The sequence below is a fragment of the Oncorhynchus masou genome, chromosome 1, assembly GCF_036934945.1.
Source record: "Oncorhynchus masou masou isolate Uvic2021 chromosome 1, UVic_Omas_1.1, whole genome shotgun sequence".
In the NCBI taxonomy this organism is placed as follows: domain Eukaryota; kingdom Metazoa; phylum Chordata; class Actinopteri; order Salmoniformes; family Salmonidae; genus Oncorhynchus; species Oncorhynchus masou.
The window spans coordinates 20,056,905-20,073,355 of NC_088212.1; the positions used below are offsets into that span (position 1 = coordinate 20,056,905).

General features: G+C 43.0%; 1 protein-coding gene across 5 annotated transcripts in view; it reads right to left on the reverse strand.

Moving 5' to 3' along the window:
• Positions 1-5,365, reverse strand: part of LOC135528708 (ubiquitin-associated protein 2-like) — a 34,541-nt gene extending 29,176 nt beyond the window's left edge. For 2 of the 5 annotated variants that reach the window (XM_064957978.1, XM_064957825.1), the window contains exons 1-6: positions 5,219-5,362; positions 3,384-3,521; positions 3,175-3,252; positions 2,905-3,015; positions 2,220-2,373; positions 2,011-2,097 (exon numbers count right to left, since the gene is read on the reverse strand). In XM_064957978.1, the coding sequence (XP_064814050.1) occupies positions 2,011-2,097; positions 2,220-2,373; positions 2,905-3,015; positions 3,175-3,252; positions 3,384-3,479 (526 nt within the window). In that variant the 5' untranslated portion in view covers positions 3,480-3,521; positions 5,219-5,362. Of the gene's footprint in view, positions 1-2,010; positions 2,098-2,219; positions 2,374-2,904; positions 3,016-3,174; positions 3,253-3,383; positions 3,522-5,202 lie in introns of all 5 variants that reach the window. The other 3 variants (XM_064957917.1, XM_064957872.1, XM_064957944.1) reach the window with 3 other exon arrangements.
• Positions 5,366-16,451: the final 11,086 nt, after the last annotated feature.

The following is a 16,451-nucleotide window of genomic DNA, read 5'->3' on the forward strand; positions in this document are numbered from 1 at the left end:
CATGCTGGAATGGCTTCAGAACAAGAATGTGAAAGTCATTGAGTGACCCAGCCAGTCTGCGGAAAGACTTGCAGATTGCTTTTCACCACCTCTCCCCATCTAATTTAACAGCGCTTGAGAAAATCTGCAAGCAAGAAGAATGAGAGAAAATCCCCAAATCCGGATGTCTTTGGTATGAAAATATCAGCCTTGCACAACTCAATGCTGTTATCACCACCCACGGTGCTTATATAAAGTATTGACTCAGGAGTGTGAATACTTAAGTAAATTAGGAAATTTATTGAAAATGAAATGCATAAATATCTAACATCTCTAGAAACATGTTCTCACTGTTATAATTGGGTATTGTGTGTAGATGGGTGAGAAATTAGATATCATTTTAAATTCAGGCTGTAACAAAATGTGAAATAAGTCAAAGGGTAGGAATACATTGAAGATTGTATATTTCACACGCAATGGCACTTACAAGAATTGCTGAGCGACACAAATGGACACATCGCCAACTAAACCCCACCCCCCATCAACTAGATACCCACTTTATATGCCATTTTGGGGAGGATTAATGTAGAGGCTGTTGTATAGCATGGCAAAGTGGAATCTTGTGGGACAGGGTGTGGCAAGGTACAACAAGGCTCAGTGGGACATTAGTTCAGGTTGGCAAGTACCAGTAACGTAGTATAATGGGCAACAAAAAACAAACAGATTTGACAAGGTGCAGGTAGACAGAACAGAGCACTTAGAAAATAATATATATCTGCAAACTGTAGCACTCCCGATGCAATGGATTTATCAAATAATCAAAACTTAATAATATCAGAGCTATAGAATTCAGATACACGACATGGCCAAAAGTATGTGTACACACCCTTCAAATGAGTGGATTCGGCTATTTCAGCCATACAAGTTGCAGATAGGTGTGTAAAATCGAAGCACACAGCCATGCCATCTCCACAGACAACGGCAGTAGAATGGCCTGGGACAGTCATAGGATGCCAAATTTCCAAGTCGGTTTGTTAAATTTCTGCCCTGCTAGAGCTGCCCCGGTCAACTGTAAGTGCTGTTATTGCTAAGTGGAAATATCTAGGAGAAACAGCTCATCTGGAAAATAATAGGTCCCACAAGCTCAAGGGAACAGGACCGCCGAGTGCTGAAGCACGTAAACATTGCATCCTTGGTTGCAACACTCACTACCGAGTTCCAAACTGCCCCTGGAAGCAACGTCAGCACAAGAACCGTCCGTTGGGAGCTTCATGAAATAGGTTTCTATGGCCAAGTAGCCATACAGAACCTTACGATCACCATGCGCAGCATTTGGCTGGATTGTTGTTAAGCTTGTCATCATTGGACTCTGGAGCAGTGGAAAAGCAATCTGTGGAGTGATGAAACACGCTTCACCATCGCACAGTCCAACAAACGAATTTGGGTTTGGTGGATGCCAGGTGAAAGCTACCTGCCCAAATGCATAGGGCCAACTGTAAAGTTTGGTGGATGAGGAATAATGGTTTGGGCAAGGCCCCTTAGTTCCAGTGAAGGGAAATCTTAATGCACAGCATACAATGACATTCTAAATTATTCTGTGCTTCAACTTTGTGGCAACAGTTCAGGGAATGCCCTTTCCTGTTTCAGCATGACAATGCCCCCATGCACAAAGAAAGGTGTATACAGAAATGGTTTGAGATCAGAGTGGAAGAACTTGACTGGCCTGCACAGAGCCCTGACCTCAACCCCATCAAACACCTTTGGGATGAATTGGAACTCCAACTGAGAGCCAGGCCTAATCGCTCAACATCAGTGTACGAGCTCACTCATGCTCTCATGGCTGAATAGAAGCAAGTCCACGCAGGAATGATCCAGCATCTAGTGGAAAGCCTTCCCAGAAGAGTGGAGGCTGTTATAGCAGCAGAGGGACCAACTCCATATTAATGGCTAAGATTTTGGAATGAGATGTTTGACGAGCAGGTGTCCTACTTTTGGCTATGTAGTGTACATAATTTTCATAGTAGCATTTACCTCTGCCAGCAACGCCCCTACCCCTGCGACCACGGTCGGCCACTTTATCCCCAGAACACATTTCAAACCCATTCTCTTCTGGCCGAACTGAAAAGGAGGCAAAGGGAGAAACAATTACGTATAAGTGAACACACTAGCAAAAACAAAGAGATATGATTTATGTTACACACTTCCTATCATATCTCCCCCTTGGGTGTGTTTACCCTCACCCTCTCTGCTGCGGTTGGTTCCACGGCCCCTCCTGTTGGGGACTCCGCGGCTCCGGCTTGCCTCGCGTTCTCCTCTCTTCTCTCGGTTGTCCTTCATCTCCGAGGGACCCCCCTCCTTCCCTCGCACCTTTTTCCCAACTGTCTCCCAGGTAGTCTGACAGACAAAGATACCTTATTGCAAACACGAAGACACTCAACACTAAATAAGAAAACCAAATCTAGTACCCATTTTCCAAGTTATGAGAATATATTGATGCAAACTTGGTACTGAATAGTCAAGTGGTTGAAGGGGCTATCAATTATCAATTATTTTTCTTTAAATTGATGTACACTCATGGATTCTTAAAGAATATAACTTAAAATGCCACAGCTTGCATCCCGCCAGAAGCCAAAATACAACCGTGTTTTACACCTTTGTGTAAAAATGTAAATAAACACTTGCCACAAAAAATGGTTAAAAAAACCTATCATTTTTATTTCATGGGTGGTCAGTCCATAAGTCAGACTATGAATTTGATAGTGGCTACATTTCTTCAGCCTCATCACTCAGCTGTTTACCAAAACAGTAGCGGGGAGACCGCTTTGTTGTTGATGTTGGAACTACAGATTACGTCTTTAATGAGAGTTAGTGACACTGGATGAGTCAGAGCAAGGGTGAAGGTGAGTGTCTTTCGGGGACACTCACTGTGTCAGAGGTGCTTTCCAGCAGGAAATTGATGGCTCTGTTGACATCCTCATTGCAGTCATGGAGGGCCACCATGCACTCATCTTGAGTCTTCCCAGTCACCTCAATCAGCTGTGGGAACACAATCAGCACGTGTGCACAACAACTCAGCTTTATTGACACAAGCACACAGATGAGGGGCTAGTGTGCATTGGTACTGAACTTAATCATACACGTATTAGCCTACATAAATTCTCCACATTTTCACAACTTGTTTCACACAGTACTCACCTGTTTGACCTTATCCTCAAAGTCAGCATCATTTTTGTCATAGATCATCTGGGCAAGCCGAATCTGTTCTGCTGTGGCCTGCATTCAAAGAGGGCAGTTACACACACGTCAACTCTATTGTTGGTCTGTGTAATGGCAGGAATAACATGAGAACCAAAGGTTCACCGTGTACATAGTGTTGCTAATCTGAAAGTGTGTATGAAACTCACTTGTATCTGTTTCTGTGGGTGTGTGGTTTGTGTGGTAGTGGGCAGCGCTCTGTCCCGAGTTCCTCGAGCTGGATTGCTGACCACTGAAGTCATCATATACAGTATATACAAAACAATGTATGTACAAAATAGAAAAATCTGAAACAAATGAGGGGGGACATCATCAATCAGTGAAAGGGACATCAATCATTTCAACCTGCTAGACAAGCCTTGGACCTCTGTAGTGTATACAGTACAGAGTATTGCTTTTGTTAACTTTTGCATGTTAGACTAACCCCATCCATTACCCCTCGTTTAAATTTAGACATCAAAACCAGGGGGAGGCTGTTCTGGTGTCAGCTTACGTCGCTCATGCACAGTCAAAAACAGTTTCAAAAACATAGCTCGATGTACAGGTCAAACAAGTGTCACACATACATCTGACTAAGGTTAGAACAGCATAACCTCAAGTTTATTAAATGGCACCTTTGAGTATTGACTACTTATAAAACAGGACAATTATGTTGCTCTGTATTGACATGGCTAAGTAGTTTGGTATGGCTGTGAATGACGCTAAGCTAGCTAACGTAGCTTAATCAACTATTTTTGAAAGTTCTAGCGAGGGCCTTGTGCAAACCACAGCGCCAAGTCCAAATCATGGGCAGCCATTTGGGGTTGCAAAAAACGAATTTGCGCCGTGCCAGGGATTCATGTGCCCGTGAAGTTAATAAAAACATTCACGTTAGTTAGCTAAATTAGGCCTCACTACCGGACTGGCAAGTGGCTATAGTATATTGCCTAGGTAGTTAGCTGAAAAACCAACTTATTAAATGTAATAATGATAGTGCGTAGCTGGCTTGTTAGCACTCGTCTCGCAAACAGTAAACAGATGCCATTATTAGTTATTGTGACAGCTGCGTTCTCTAATCCGGGTGGGAACACGAACAAACTAGTTGATTATAGTAACTCCTGTTAAATTAGGCTAAGGTAGTTTGCTAGCCAATTTAGACGAGCGTCCTCGTTATTGAACGAAAATTAATCTTGCTAAAATATTTCTGAGCAGGATTAACGTTACGTTAACTATTTCCAACAATCAGTGCGTCCCAAAAGTATAGCTTCAGAGTTTGTTTAATTCGATGATTCACATGTCAAGAGGATGACCAACGTTGACTTGCTAACATTATTTAGCTAAAATATTGCCAAGAAAAAGTAACATTATTTGTTCAAATATACAAATTGAGCCTGGACCAAAGCCCAAATGTACTAATTTCCTCAACGTTAAATATCCAGATGTTTTTAGTATTAACCCCATAACGCCACATAGATAAGCATGCTTACGACGTTATAGCAGATCACTTTCGACAAAAATAAACAATGTTGGACGAAACTCTTTGTGTAACCGGCTACTAAGTAGTTAGCTCCCATTGGAGCAGAACCATTAGTGACCCAACACAGGTCCTCTTATGTTAAATTAGCTAATAAAATGTAGTAACGTTTACTATGTACGACTTGTAAAGTACTATGGCGTACGCGAAACGATTTGCTAGCAAGAAGCGTGTGAACATGGCAAGCTAGTCAGTAGTTAGCTACTTGACCCGTGGGTTAGCTGATAGCATGCTAGCAAATATTTCTAGCATTTGAAAACGTTGGCACAATGCAATTGCTACGGCAGGGCTAGAATCTCCTAGCTCCATCCGCACCTCGTCGTCGCTTAAGTGGCGAACTGGTAACGTCAAATGATGGCCCGGTCTGTCTCTTCGCGAATAGTATTACTGAAGTCAATCAAACCCATACAACAAATGCACGAACTGTATTTTTCGTTTATGTTATCATAACAAACCTTTTTATTTCTTTACCTGCTAACACGCTTCGCTCAGCCAGCAGCAGATGCCGTCACGTGACCCACTGTACAGTTGTTCAACCCCAAATAACTGAACCAGCCACTCACAACAGGCCTAGCAGATCAGATGGTTTTACGCACTCTGCTCTTGTGTACGTGCTTGCTCCCTCTCCCCGGGAACGTGCAGTCAGATAGAAATAACCCCATACAGAATCAGTCGATATAATCGAGAACACTCATCAGAAATCACGCGATATGAATCAGACAGTGAGTGGGGTGCCGCCTGACCCACTAGTTTGTCAGAAGGTTCAAATCAGTCAGTTTCATATCGTAATTTTGCTCCTGAGTGGCGCAGCGGTCTAAGGCACTGTATCTCAGTGCTTGAGACGTCACAGCAGACACCCTGGTACGATTACAGGCTGTATCACAACCGACCGTGATTGGGAGTCCCATAGGGCGGCACCTCATTATAAATAATAATTTGTTCTTAACTGACTTGCCTAGTTAAATAATGGTTAATAAAAAAAATGTAAGTATTACGTTGGTGGCGGTAAACATTTGTATTGTGCTGTAACTAGAAAATCTTCTGACATCCTTTCCCTTCGTCAAAGGTACATAATCGCATTATTTTTTAAACTGTGATTTACAAAGCCAATGTAATGGATTTTAAAAAGTGTTTTAAACCCGGGATATCCCGCTAATATGACCCATAGTAGCGAAGAACAGTTCTTGAGTTCAATTCGATCTGAATATATAAAACATTTAAAATGATTTACAATTTTGCATTAGCAGTTCATTCGGCTTAAATTTCCCTGGAACCATGGCATGGTGTCATTTCCTGTTTCGGTGCAAGGCTGCGTCTCCTGTCTCTGTCTTTGATCTCCATAAATGTGCACTAGTACACTTTCTCACATGGATTTAAACTCTCTCAAGCCAATGCTTACATATCCAAAGTGGGTACTTAGAAAGACTAATTTCATAGGATATGCCTACATTTATAATGTATGAGGGGGTACTTTTTGGGCACTATGGGCAGAACACGATGTGATTGGGCCTTCAATGATCAAAAAAGGTTGAGAACCACTGGACTTGGCAAGTATCAGATGGTACATGATAACAATTCCAGCAATAATCATCCATTAGCCAAGATGCCCAAAATATTCCTGTCCCATGCTTGTTGAAGCATGTGTCATCACCTGTCTCAGGAGGCATTTCAGACTACTTAATGTCCATACGAAGCACAACTTCCTACCCATAACTGTCTATAGATTCCCTATAAGAAAATAATTGAGTGTAAGCAAAGTAACTCCACTAGTCATGCATTATGATACAGTAGATAATTATGTCCTATGTATCAGATAATTTAAATGTAATTAATATGATATCTTCATTTAGGATAAATCAAACTTAGTTGTTATTGTCTTGTTTTTCTTTTCGAAGCAAAAAAGCCATGCTGGTTTACAGAGACCTGACTCGAGGCGTGAAGAAAAAGAGCCACGCTGGTTTACAGAGACCTGACTAGAGGCATGACAGCACACCCCTTGCCATCAACTTGGATCGGTGAGAAAGTTGCTCTGTTCAGGTCTGTTCAACTTAATTTAACCAGGATAATTCACTCAGTAACAATTGTCACTCATCTCTAGGTCTCGGGAGTACTCGGAGAACAGAACCAGTTCCCTCTGCAGCAGTAGTTGTGCCCAGCTGAAGTGATGCACCTCCTCCACCAGTGAAAAAAAGGAAAGGCAGAGGATGTTGGGGCCTGGAAGGGGTTGAGGGAGCTACTCCAGAATACAAATCAGCCCGGCTAGACAATCTGGAACCTCTCTTTCTAAAATTATCCGCCAAAATTGTTGCTACCCCTATTACTAGCCTGTTCAACCTCTCTTTCTTATCGTCTGAGATCCCCAAAGATTAGAAACCTGCCGCGGTCATCCCCCTCTTCAAAGGGGGAGACACTCTAGACCCAAACTGCTACAGACCTATATTTATCAAACCCTGCTTTTCTAAAGGTCTTCGAAAGCCAAGTTAAACAGATCACCGACCATTTCAAATCCCACCGTACCTTCTCCGCTATGCAATCTGGTTTCCGAGCTGGTCATGGCTGCACCTCAGCCACGCTCAAGGTCCTGAACGTTATCATAACCGCCATCGATAAGAGACAATACTGTGCAGCTATATTCATCAACCTGGCCAAGGCTTTCGACTGTCAATCACCACCTTCTTATCCGCAGACTCAACAACTTTGGTTTCTCAAATGACTGCCTCGCCTGGTTCACCAACTACTTCTAAGACAGAGTTCAGTGTGTCAAATCGGAGGGCCTGTTGTCCGGACCTCTGGCAGTCTCTATGGGGGAGCCACAGGGCTCAATTCTTGGGCCGACTCTTTTCTCTGTATACATCAATGATGTCGCTCTTGCTGCTGGTGATTCTATGATCCACCTCTACGCAGACGACACCATTTTGTATACTTCTAGCCCTTCTTTGGTTAACTAACCTCCAAACGAGCTTCAATGCCATACAACTTTCCTTCCGTGGCCTCCAACTGCTCTTAAATACAAGTAAAACTAAATGCATGCTCTTCAACCGATCGCTGCCCACACCTGCCCGTATCACCACTCTGGACAGTTGACTTAGAATATGTGGACAACTACAAATACCTAGGTGTCTGGTTAGACTGTAAACTCTCCTTCCAGACTCACATTAAGAATCTCAAATCCAAAATTAAATCTAGAGTCGGCTTATTTTGCAACAAAGCATCCTTCACTCATGCTGCCAAACATACCCTCATAAAACGGACTATCCTACCAATCCTTGACCTCAGCGATGTCATTTACAAAATAGCCTCCAACACTCTATTCAGAAAATTGGATCCAGTCCATCACAGTGCCATCCGTTTTGTCACCAAAGCCCCATATACTACCCACCACTGCGACCTGTATGCTCCCGTTGGCTGGCCCTCACTTCTTATTCGTCGCCAAACCCACTGGCTCCAGGTCATCTATAAGTCTTTGCTAGGTAAAGCCCCGCCTTATCTCCGCTCACTGGTCACCATAGCATCACCCAACCGTAGCACGCGCTCCAGCAGGTATATTTCACTGGTCAACCCCCAATTCCTCCTTTGGCCGCCTTTCCTGACAGTTCTCTGCTGCCAATGACTAGAACGAATCACACACACAAAAAAAAAAAAAATCACTGAAGCTGGAAACTCATATCTCCCTCACTAACTTTAAGCACCAGCTGTCAGAGAAGCTCAGATCACTGCACCTGTAAATAGCCCATTGTCAGGATTTGGCCAGGGTTGTTCCGGGTTTTGGTCACTAGATGCCCCCATTGTGCTTTTTGACCTTGTGTTTTTTCCCTTGTTCCCCATTATTATTTGCACCTGTGCCTCGTTTCCCCTGATTGTATTTAAACCCTTAGTTTCCCTCAGTTCTGTGCTCTGTGTTTGTATGTTAGCACCCAGCCCTAGTGTTCTGTGTATTCTTGTCGATTCCGGTGGATGCTCTTGTGGAATTCTGTTTTTGTTTTTGAGTATCTCTTGAGGCTTTTTTGTGCTATTCCTACCACCTTTTGGATTTGCCATTTTTGTATTTAAGGACTTCTCCTTTTTACTTTATTAAATACACCGTCTTAAGTACTGCTGTGTCTGCCTCATCTTCTGGGTTCTGCTGACTATTCGTGGCTCAGTTGGTTAAGTGACTGTTTCTCACTCCGGAGACCCAGGTTCGTAACCGGGTCCTGACACCCATCCAACTACCTCACCCCCCATACTGTTATTTATTATTATTATTATTTTGCTCCTTTGCATCCCAGTACCCCAACTTGCACACTCATCTGCTGCACATTTATCACTCCAGTGCTTAATTGCCAAATTGTAATTATTTCTCCACTATGGCCTATTTATTGCCTTACCTCCCTTATCCTACATAATTTGCACACACTGTATATATATACACTTTTTTATTGTATTATTGACTGTATGTTTGTTTATTCCCTGTGTAACTGTGTCGCACTGCTTTGCTTTATCTTGGCCAGGTCGCAGTTGTAAATGAGAACTTATTCTCAACTAGCTTACCTGGTTAAATCAAGGTGAAAAAAAACATGCCTGCAGTGGAGCTGGAATGTCCTCCACCCAACGCCATCTGCAGTGTGTGTGTGTATAGAGTTTGAGGAGGCGGAGCTATGGCACTGTGGCTCAGATAAATATTCCTGTGCCACCTGTGCTGTGAGAACACAGCACTCCCAACGCTGTACACATGCATTTTATGTTATGTCAACCTCTGGCTTAAAAATATTGCTTCCCAGTCGAAAATGTTGAGCTTGTACATATCAAATCAGATTTATTTATATAGCCCTTCTTACATCAGCTGATATCTCAAAGTGCTGTACAGAAACCCAGCCTAAAACCCCAAACAGCAGGCAATGCAGGTGTAGATGCACGGTGGCTAGGAAAACTCCCTAGAAAGGGGAACCAGGCTATGAGGGGTGGCCAGTCCTCTTTTGGCTGTGCCGGGTAGAGATTATAACAGAACATGGCTAAGATATTCAAATGTTCATAAATGACCAGCATGGTCAAATAATATAATCACAGTAGTGGTCGAGGGTGCAACAAGTCAGCACCTCAGGAGTAAATGTCAGTTGGCTTTTCATAGCCGAATATTAAGAGTATCTCTACCGCTCCTGCTGTCTCTAGAGAGTTGAAAACAGCAGGTCTGGGACAGGTAGCACGTCCGGTGAACAGGTCAGGGTTCCATAGCTGCAGGCAGAACAGTTGAAACTGGAGCAGCTGCACGGCCAGGTGGACTGGGGACAGCAAGGAGTCATCATGCCAGGTAGTCCTGAGGCATGGTCCTAGGGCTCAGGTCCTCCGAGAAAGAAAGAGAGAATTAGAGAGAGCATACTTAAATTCACACAGGACACCAGATATAACAGACTGACCCTAGCCCCCCGACACAAACTACTGCAGCATAAATACTGGAGGCTGAGACAGGAGCGGTCAGGAGACACTGTGGCCCCATCCGATGATACCCCCGGACAGGGCCAAACAGGCAGGATATGACCCCACCCACTTTGCCAAAGCACAGCCCACACACCACTAGAGGGATATCTTCAACCACCAACTTACCATCCTGAGACAAGGCCGAGTATAGCCCACAAAGATCTCCGCCACGGCACAACCCAAGGGGGGCACCAACCCAGACAGGAAGATCAGTGACTCATCCCACTCAAGTGACGCACCCCTCCTAGGGACGGGATGGAAGAGCACCAGTAAGCCAGTAACTCAGCCCCTGTAATAGGGTTAGAGGCAGAGAATCCCAGTGGAGAGAGGGAAACTGGCCAGGCAGAGACATCAAGGGCGGTTAGTTGCTCCAGAGCCTTTCCGTTCACCTTCCCACTCCTGGGCCAGACTACACTCAATCATATGACCCACTGAAGAGATGAGTCTTTAGTAAAGACTTAAAGGTTGAGACCGAGTTTGCGTCTCTCACATGGGTAGGCAGACCATTCCATAAAAATGGAGCTCTACAGGAGAAAGCCGTGCCTCCAGCTGTTTGCTTGGAAATTTTAGGGACAATTAGGAGGCCTGCGTCTTTTGACTAACGTACGTGTAGGTATGTACGGCAGGATCAAATCGGAAAGATGGGTAGGAGCAAGCCCATGTAATGCTTTGTAGGTCTGCAGTAAAACCTTGAAATCAGCCCTTGCCTTGACAGGAAGCCAGTGTAAGGAGGCTAGCACTTGAGTAATATGATCACATTTTTTGGTCTAGTCAGGATTCTAGCAGCCGTATTTAGCACTAACTAAAGTTTATTTAGTGCTTTATCTGGGCAGCTGGAAAGTAGAGCATTGCAGTAGTCTAACCTAGAAGTAACAAAAGCATGGATTAATACATACAGTTCAGTTTCTTTAAAAGTTATAATTCCCTGCAGCGATAAGGTAAATGAGGCAAAATCTGTCATGCCAAGCACAGAGTTGATTTGGAGTTTTCTAACAACTTGTGCAATGAAATATCCCCCCGATGGTGTAGTTTCAAATCTGTTCTACAAAAAGTTTGTGTATGTCTGTCTTAGTCAGGGCGCTTCGTCCCATGTGTCCCGGTGGGCTTACAATGGGAGTGGAAGAGACAAGGTGACCCTGACTGTCAAAGCCAGTACAACAGTCTTTTGACAGTTGTTGACGTTAGAGGTAGGCCTTACATCCAAATTGGAAACTGACATCTGGCTCTTTTAGCATCTTGCAAATTGTATCAGAGAATCAATTGTAGCAGAGACAGTTTCTTCCTCCAAGCCATAAGACTGTTGATGAAAACTGAACTGACTCTTTGTGTCACGACTTCTGCCAAAGTCGTTGCCTCTCCTTGTTCGGGCGGTGCTCGGCGTTCGACGTCACCGGTCTTCTAGCCATCATTGATCCTTTTTTCATTTTCCATTGGTTTTGTCTTGTCTTCCCACACACCTGTTTTCAATCCCATTCATTACCTGTTGTGTATTTAACCCTCTGTTTCCCCTCATGTCTTTGTCAGAGATTGTTTTATTGTCAGTATAGTGAGATTGTTGCATAGGTGCGCATCGGGTCCTCGTACCCATGTTTGGTTTGTTTGTTTGTTCATTTATTGTTATGGAGCATACTCGTGGAACTTTATTAAAAGACTCCATTTTACACTCAGTTTGACTCTCCTGCGCCTGACTTCCCTGCCACCTATTACACCAATGCATGACACTGCTTCTATGGCAACTACTGTACTTAATATACTGTAGTCATCTTATTTCATTGTATTGTGCACACTATACTGTATTCCTGCAAAAATAACTGATTTAATTGTATCTAGGTTTACCATAACCCTGTTCACTCGGTTGTTATAAAAATAAGTCATTTCGAAAGTTCTTAAGAGGAATGCATCTCACCAACATCGGAAAAAATGTCTAGTAATGCAATCTAAGAAACAGAATGTCCTCATTTCCGGACGAGCTCATGACGTCTGACTGCAGCTGTGAGCTGGAACCTGTCACCCTGATCTGCCACAGACTCTACCTTACCACCCCGAGAGAGTTATACTGTGATAGGCATAGTTCCAACCCGTCTGTTGGCCTATCACAGTAGAGGCTGGGCGTGGTTTAAACTTGTCCAGCCTATTGCAGGCGCTCAGGCGGGTCCCCGCCTCTTGGCGCTTCTTGGTGTTCTCCCTCCGTCGATGTAGAGATCCTTACTGTTCTGGTATCGCAGCCTAGTTAGAACAGTTGCTCAGTTCCTGCTATTGTGTTGTTCAGTATTTTTCCATCTCAGTTAAACCTCGTGATGACCACCCCTCCCCATCACAACTCTGTAAGATACAGCAAGTCACACCATGTGCTCAATATTGTTACATACAAACACAAGGACAAAGCATCTGCTGGGCTGTCATCTACCGTTTGCAACATGCAGGTCACACCATGTTACTCAGTTCTTGTCACACACAAACAGGCAAGTAGCAAGCAGTTTAATCTCATGATGCTCCAGTGCACAAATGCAGACACCTCACACAACCAACATCAGATAATATTTAATCATATATCTAATGGCTATAATGTAAAATACAGGATCAAACAGTTACCCCAGGTTTTTTGTTTGTTGGGAAGCCAAAGTTGATTTCAAAGACACCTAAAAAAAAAGTACACAATGTCACAGCAAAAGAGTATCTTAATGACCCGGTGTCAAACCAGGGATGCTGCAGCCACAACGCAGAGGACTAACTACTATACGCTCACAGCGAGCTACCAGGGCTTGAACGTCGGTGGGGGTGGGGGGGGAGAAAATGGGCTTGAATTTGCAAGTGAAATCCATGGGCAAAAAAAAATTGCATTTTACATTACATTCAAGTAGTTAAATAATTTTGATATGTAACAATATACTGAATTCAATGATTTTATGTTGGAATGTAAAGTGATGTTAAAAAATGTTATTGCTACCCCTTTGTAGTGTGTGTTTGCACTTTAACTGCAGAATCCCAGGTTCAAGCTCCACAACTATTTCCCTTCAATCGCTAGTGCATTGGTTGCAGCAGTGGGAGAATCCCCATGGCCTGTGTTGGAAGTGATCCTCTATATCTATTGAGTCTAGATCAGGGGTGTCAAACTCATTCCACGGAGGGACGACTGTCTGCAAGTTTTAAGTTTTTCCTTTCAATTAAGACCTATACAAACAGGTGTTCCTTACTAATTAGTGATCTTAATTCCTCAATCAATTACAAGAGGAGTAATTTACATACTACATTGAGAGCATCCTGGTTGCATCACTGCCTGGTACTGGCAATTGCTCAGCCTCCGACCGCAAGGCACTCCAGAAGGTAGTGTGTACGGCCCAGTACATCACTGGGGCTAAGCTGCCTGCCATCCAAGACCTCTACACCAGGCAATGTCAGAGGAAGGCCCTAAAAATTGTCAAAGACCCCAGCCATAGCCTGTTCTCTCTACTACTGCATGGCAAGTGGTACCGGAGTGCCAAGTCTAGGACAAAAAGGCTTCTCAACAGTTTTTACCCCCAAGCCACAAGACTCATGAACAGGTAATCAAATGGCTTCCCAGACTATTTGCATTGTGTGCTACTCTGTTTATCATATATGCACAGTCACTTTAACTATACATATGTACATACTACCTCAATTGGCCTGACCAACCAGTGCTCCCGCACATTGGCTAACCGGGCTATCTGCATTGTGTTCCACCACTCGCCAACACCTCTTTACACTACTCTGTTCATCATATATGCAGTCACTTTAACCACATCTACATACTACCTCAATCAGCCTGACTAACCGATGTCTGTATGTAGCCTCGCTACTTGTATAGCCTCGCTACTGTTTTCACTGTCTTTTTACTTCTTTACTTACCTATTGTTCACCTATGTCATGTTCGTTATAAGGATCGGACCAAGGCGCAGCGTGGTATGTGTACATTCTTATTTAAAGAATGACCAAAGCGTGATGCTATACGAACAAGTGCTGACAGGCAACTACACATAGACAAGATCCCACAAACACCCAAGGGAAATGGCTACCTAAATATGATCCCCATTCAGAGACAACGCTAAACAGCTGTTTCTGATTGGGAACCATATCAGGCCACCATAGACATACAAATCACCTTGACCTACAAACCCCCAGACAATACAAAAACTAGCGTACCCACCCTAGTCACACCCTAACCTAACCAAAATATAAAGAAAACAGATATCTCAGGTCAGGGCGTGACAACCTAATACCTTTTTTGCACTATTGGTTAGAGCCTGTAAGTAAGCATTTCACTGTAAGGTCCACCTGTTATATTCAGCGCGTGACAAATAAACTTTGATTTGATAACCCACAGACACTCCTCCCTCTGTGGAATGAGTTTGACACATGGTCTAGATAGAGGGGGAAAAGTTTAGCCTCCCTGTGATTAATAACACTAGCCTACTAAACTCACTTTGCTGTAACCACTAGGTATACAAATATGAATCAAAAGACATCCATTGGTTTGGATTGAGCTTATCAGGTCTCTGTGTTATTGGTCACAACACAAGGTGTGTGTATGCACCTAGTCATCCCACAATCTACTTATGTTTTAGAACTGGCCTATGTATTGTAGTCCTGCAAAGCCGCCTGATACCACGAGTTTACATTAAACGCTGCACAGATTTAATGTAAGGTGGCTTTGTGATGCTATATATTTTGAACAGCCCATGTATGATTTTCTTGAAAAAACAAATGTACTACTGGATCCAATGGTACAGTCAAGCCCCACCCTTCTATCACTATATTGGTTGGCAGCAGTGGGATAATCCTCAGTCTTTCAGAGGGATATACCACACAGCAGGATCACTGAGTTAGCCAGCTAACATGCCTAAATATTCTGAAATAACTTTATTTTCTAGAAAGATAAACTTGAAATGGCCATGGTCTAATTGAGTGTTACAAAAAAAATGACTTTTTCAACTTGTAAGTACAAGGTGTTGCCTGAAGCAAAGCAAAGTGAGGAACGAAAGAGAGAAAATGAAACTCCTACAGAAATATAGATTAATTTATAACCGTATAATTATTTTTAAAGACATTTTGCTGGTCATAGGAGAACTTTAAAACTAATCATAAACATTGGTAGAGTTTGAGACTCGGAGCGAGCACTAGCAGCACCCCTTATAAAAAAAGATTGCACTTTTGAAACTGTAGTAAAAGTTCAGTAACTGCAGTCGACTGCTGTATTTTGGACGCAGTAATTGCAGAATAACTGCAGTGTACTGTAGTTGAACTGCAGTTATACTGCACTGTAAATGCAGTTACACTGCAAAATTACTGCAGTAAAAACATTTTATTTTGGACGCAGTATTTGCAGCATACTGCAGTTATAATGCACTCTAACTACAGTTATACATTTGGTGGTTCGAGCCCTGAATGCTGATTTGCTGAAAGACGTGGTATATCAGACCTTATGTATACCATGGGTATGACAAAACATTTATTTTTAATGCTCTAATTACATTGGTAATCAGTTCAAATCAAATGCATTGGTCACATACACATGGTTAGCAGATGTTATTGCGAGTGTAGTGAAATGTTTGTGCTTCTAGTTCCAACAGTGCAGCAATATCTAACAAGTAATATCTAACAATTCCACAACAAATACCTAATACACACAAATCTAAGTAAAGTGATGGAATAAGAATATATAAATATATGGATGAGCAATGTCAGAGCGCATAGGCTAAGATGCAATAAATAGTATAGAATACAGAATATATATGAGATGAGTAATGCAAGATATGTAAACATTATTAAAGTGCCATTATTAAAGTGACTAGTGTTCCATTTATTAAAGTGGCCAATGATTTCAAGTGTGTATGTAGGCAGTGGCCTCTCTGTGCTAGTGATGGCTGTTTAACAGTCTGATGGCCTTGAGATAGAAGCTGTTTCTCAATCTCTTGGTCTGAGCTTTGATGCACCTGTACTAATCTCGCCTTCTGGGTGGTGATAGCATTATAATAGAATAAGGCTTGTGATATATGGGCAATATACCAGACTAAGGGCGGTCTTCTACCAACCTGCGTTGCGTCGTGCTTAAGAACATAATTTAGCCGTGGTATATCGTCCATACCACACCCCCTCGGGCATTATTGCTTAATTTTCTGCACTCGGCGATTTTGTTTTGTAAGGGTCGTGGGATACAGAGAAAAGCTATCCTCCCGAACACAAACAAGAGGCTGAGAACAACCCGTTGGGCCTGCGAAGAGTCTAGACAGAT